At 33.8% G+C, this 4862-nt stretch overlaps 1 protein-coding gene across 1 annotated transcript; it reads right to left on the bottom strand.

Moving 5' to 3' along the window:
- Positions 1 to 1305: 1305 nt before the first annotated feature.
- On the bottom strand, positions 1306 to 4117 carry LOC132544414 (uncharacterized). The gene is made up of 3 exons (XM_060208005.1): positions 4046 to 4117; positions 2520 to 2643; positions 1306 to 1466 (listed from the first exon to the last, which is right to left on the bottom strand). Exons 1-3 carry the CDS (start codon positions 4115 to 4117, stop codon positions 1306 to 1308), a joined length of 357 nt encoding a protein of 118 aa, XP_060063988.1.
- Positions 4118 to 4862: the final 745 nt, after the last annotated feature.

Below are 4862 nucleotides of genomic sequence, written 5' to 3'. Positions count from 1 at the left end.
ACCAAACATATACAAATATATTTCCCTCGTCACAAACATATACAGAAATATTTGCCTCTTGCCAACCATATTCAGAAATATTTCCCTCTTACCAAATATATACATAAATGTTTCCCTCTTACCAAACATATACAGAATATTCCCCTCTTACCAAACATATACAGAAGATTCCCCTCCCATCAAATATATAGATATATTACCCTCCCATCAAATGTATAGATATATTTCCCTCCCATCAAATATATACAGATATATTCCCTCTCATCAAATATGTAGATATATTTCCCTCCCATCAAATATATACAGATATATTTCCCTCTTACCAAACATATACAGAAATATTTTCCTCTTACCAAACATATACAGAATATTCCCCTCCCATCAAATATATACAGATATATTTCCTTCTCACCAGAAATATTTCTCTTGCCTGGTTATGCATACATGTTTATTCCGTGCTTGTACATAAACTAGGGATAAAGAAAAATTCCACAATCATATGGTCAAGAGACATTTCCCTCATGGCACATACATATATATAGATACACGTCCAAAGATGTTATTTTTGTATTGAGTGCACATATATATCCTTTTATCCTGCAACTGGCACAGCCACTGTCGGAATACACCTGCAACATATAGTTTTGCTATTATCGGCAGTGATTTAAAATAGCTGAATTATAACACGTGCGTGAATAGGCGCAATTAATCCCGGAACTTACTTTAAAATTACGTTTAACAATATAAACAAGTATTGAAATAAGTGATTTTGTATGCTGTGATGTATTGGTTTATTCACGAAAATTCATAAAATTGCTGACATATCCCATGAAGTTTGGAACTATTTTTCTGCGCGGAACAATTATTTTGGCGTACGTCACCAGGCAAAAGCAGTTCAACATTAGCTAAACAAAGATTGAACAAAAGCCTTATGAAGCTTTGATGGTCTGATTTGCAGTCAATATTGCAGTATAAATAGAATTCATGATCAGTCTCTTAAAATATAAGCTGTATTGTGGCCAGAGGCTTGCCACTTTTGTCTTTCTTCACCATCGCCAAAATATAGCTTATGTTTTAATACTCTGACCATATATTCTCAATGTCTTGTTTTTGTACATGTATATAGAGATGATTCGTTCTCATACGTATAGAAAGTATTTCTTCTAACAAGCCATGCCTGGAGATGTTTATGTTTTCACCAGGTACATACTGGTGTAATATCCAGTCACCAAGTATATTTCCTGTCAACAAGAACTTTTTGAGAAATTTCATTTTCACCAGGCACGTTAAGAGGCATTTTCCATGTCACCAAGTACACACAGAAATATTCCCCGTTATGTTCCAATGTCCGTTGTTGTATATAGAATTAAGAATATTAAAGAGTGGGATGTCCCTGTTCATTATATTACGTCTCATATCTATCTCCGTTATACAGGGCCTGGCATTGCTGCATATGTTCATACCACCTGTCAATGAAAATGAAATACTTCGAAAATAACCGTATTTTAAAAATAATTCAGGTTGTTTTGTCCAATCAAATTTGATTATATAGTTGCTTAATATACTACTTTTCAAAAGACAAAAGTAACATCAAAGAAATCCGTTCTGTTGTTAACTTAAAACGTGGCCTATAACCATTTTGAAAATTTGCCATCTTTAAATTTTCACACTCTCTAAAACTTATCAATCATAAAAGCTATACGATAAATACTAAAATATGCTTTCCATAAAGTTTGCATTGCAATCTACAATTAATTATTAAAATTTAAATATTAAAACGTGGGTTGATATAGTAGTGTAAAAGTTTCCTCGCAATAAGACTACAGTGTTCGTTAACGCTGAAATACATCCGGAATCATAATCGTTCTTTTTCAAAGTATGAAACAGCTGAGAACAATAGTCAAGTTCCACATTGTGAAATATTATATATCTGAACAAAACATTTTAATCTGGTTATAACTCTGAGTAACAGTATTGAAATATATATATACGTTTCTATTTGGGACGCATTAACGTCTACAAACAACATATGTTTTCGACAAAACAAAGATTAAACAGGGGTCCACGTTTATTGATATAAGAAGAATAAATTCTAAATAATATGTATTCTTTTAATGCAATATTGAAAATATTGTGAATGTTTTCACATAAGGTTTTAGAATTATTTGTATTTATATCGTTGTCGTTGTTGATGACCAAAAAATCGATAGTTCATCTTATCGATGTGCACTTTAGAAAATCAGACAAAATCATTTTCAGTTAGAATCAGTAAATGCTACTGATTAGTAATTAACTGTGAAGTACATGTGCTGATACAAATTTATAACAACAAATCATTATAGTTTAAACACTTTTCAGGCACGCTTTTTTCATAATCAAAATTATATATTCCTAATAATACAAATCTCTCAACCGCTTGATCAATTCAAAACAGTAGAAAAGTTATAACTTGATAATTTCACAACCCTAGGAAATTTATAAATTGATAAGTTCGTGACACTAGAAAACATATAGCTTACCAGTCTCGTAGACAGACTTGCTTGTTGCTTGAAACCACGTCGCCGTTCCCTGCCGGAAATACGTCGTGTAATTTGGAGGATGCAGATCCCATGTTTTCAGTGAAGAGTTGTATGCGGCAATTATCTGGTTGAAAACAAAATTGAATGAGCTGAAGTATGCTGAAACCTGATCCAAACCTTCTTGGTCTAGAATATGCCTTCTAAATACGATGGCACTAAACCTTTGAATATCACTTAATTTACTATATAGCCTAAATATGTTATTTTGACATTCCCCTTAAAACATTTTAGTGTAGTCTTTTATATATTTTTTTATGCTTTGTATTCTCAATATAAGGCGTCAGATATGAGGCCTCTTCAATATACAATGTTTCCTATTGTGTGCAGAGAAAGCACAATTGACTTGACCACCCCAACGTATTATCTTAAACCTCTCTATCAAGGCTTTTCCTCTTCTCCGCAGTTTCACTTTGACAATAATTCATGAGCAGCCCTTTTAGATCATTAATCAGAATGTTTTGACGGATTCGGTATTCAGCAGCCAAAATCACAGTGGCGTGTTCCCTTCATCTGTTGGAACAGTATCCAACTGACATAAACTGCTGTGAGAACATAAATATATTCTGAAGTCTTTACTCTTTACAACAACCATCTATAAATAATAATGATAATATAACAAGAGAATAACGTTATTTAACAAAATCATGATTCAAACACAAAATCGTTAATATGAACGATTGAAAGTACAAGAAGACTTCGAAAAAGAGCAAGTAAGACAAGCATGTAAGAAAAAGAAGAACAAGAATGCTTAGAAAAAGAACAAGAAGGACAAGCATGGAAGAGAAAAAAGTACCAGAAGGCTTAAAAAAAGAACAAGTAGGACAATTATGGAAGAAAAGGAAGAACAGGAAGGTTAAGAAAAGTACCAAGAAGGACACACATGGATGAGAAAGGAGTACCAGAAGGCTTAGAAAAAGTACCAAAAAGGACACGCATGGATGAGAAAGGAGTACCAGAAGGCTTAGAAAAAGTACCAAGAAGGACACGCATGGATGAGAAAGGAGTTCAGAAGGCTTATAAAGGGTACAAGAAGGACAAACATGGGTGTTTCAGATGCTTCTGCGACGACATCCGCAACGTAAATTCAAGTAAATCAATGTTCTCAAGTGAGAAGCAGGAAAAGTATTCAATGACGTAACCATACCGCACAATGTTTAATACTTTTATTGAAAATGAAATAAATCGTAACAAACCAACCGCAGTCTTTACTGAATGTATTAACACGTTATATCATAGCCTTCTTTATGGAACTTTTATTTGGAATACATCCACTCAGCGTTATTAACAGTATGTGATAGAGTTGTTTCCCTTTGTACCAAAATCAGTTTTATCTTATGATTGTGTTCATATATTATCTATGGTGTTTTATTGATTTAATACTGTGGAATCCTTTTTGGATAGGTCTATAAATCTACAAATTAATAAGACGGATTAAAAGATTCATATTAATGTTTTATAATACCTACATTGTCAACAATATCCACTGGAAGAACGTATTTTAAAAGTGATTCAGCCAACTCGTGGACCAGTAGATTCATCTTTCCGAACTCGGGGTCGAACTGTCCATCCTGACCACAGAGAAGATTACCGGCTGTAACGACCATTCGTCGTCCTGGGTGTGACCACTTCATTGCAATGGGAAATCCGTCCTCGCAGAATGATGAGCAATGATCAGGGCATGTGTCTACATGATGAAAATGTTAATAAATATTGTTTTGAGAAATGATACCAATAGCCATAGCTAACAGAACATTACCGCATACCGTGAAATATTTTCGAACTAGAGGCTCAATATTGTGTAGGTTTAGGTGTGGAATTGTCTATACATTGTAGCTGAGGGAAAATATGCAAATATAATTTAGCATGAAATTTAGCATCTTAAACATATAAACCATTTAAGAAATGACAAGATCTGTTCTCCGCTCTCGCTCTCTCTTTCTCTCTCTCTCTTTCTTTTTTTTAACATTTGTACCCAGAAATCAGTCAAGTTATGACAAAGATTTTTGCCCGTGAAGGCCAATTTTTATTTTAGCCAGGACTTTTTGATGGCATCAAGACAACGATACTTACATTTACACTCTAGACTGACTGGTCTGTACTCCGGAAAATCACTCGGGAATTCGTCAGAATTAAATATTCCAACAGTGATAGTGTTAGCAATGCGAGTAAATATCTCAACGGGCATATATCTGACAAGTAGATACAGCAATCGCGATCCCTGTAACAAGTTTACACACCTCCAATCAGGAATCTTGTTACAGATTTACACTTTCGAAACACCAA

This window comes from Ylistrum balloti, unplaced genomic scaffold (assembly GCF_031769215.1).
Source record: "Ylistrum balloti isolate Yb309-2 unplaced genomic scaffold, AGI_CSIRO_Ybal_v1 Utg369798, whole genome shotgun sequence".
NCBI classification, from domain to species: domain Eukaryota; kingdom Metazoa; phylum Mollusca; class Bivalvia; order Pectinida; family Pectinidae; genus Ylistrum; species Ylistrum balloti.
Note: the sequence above shows the minus strand (reverse complement) of the source record. Positions and strands in the feature narration are given on the sequence as shown.

Coding starts and splice junctions, on each gene's coding strand:
- LOC132544414 (XM_060208005.1), bottom strand. CDS start 4,117: ATGAATCTACTGGTCCACGAGTTGGCTGAATCACTTTTAAAATACGTT. Junction 2,644..4,045: donor CAGTGGATATTGTTGACAAT/GTAGGTATTATA, acceptor GTTTTCAACCAG/ATAATTGCCGCATACAACTC. Junction 1,467..2,519: donor CAAGTCTGTCTACGAGACTG/GTAAGCTATATG, acceptor TTTCATTGACAG/GTGGTATGAACATATGCAGC.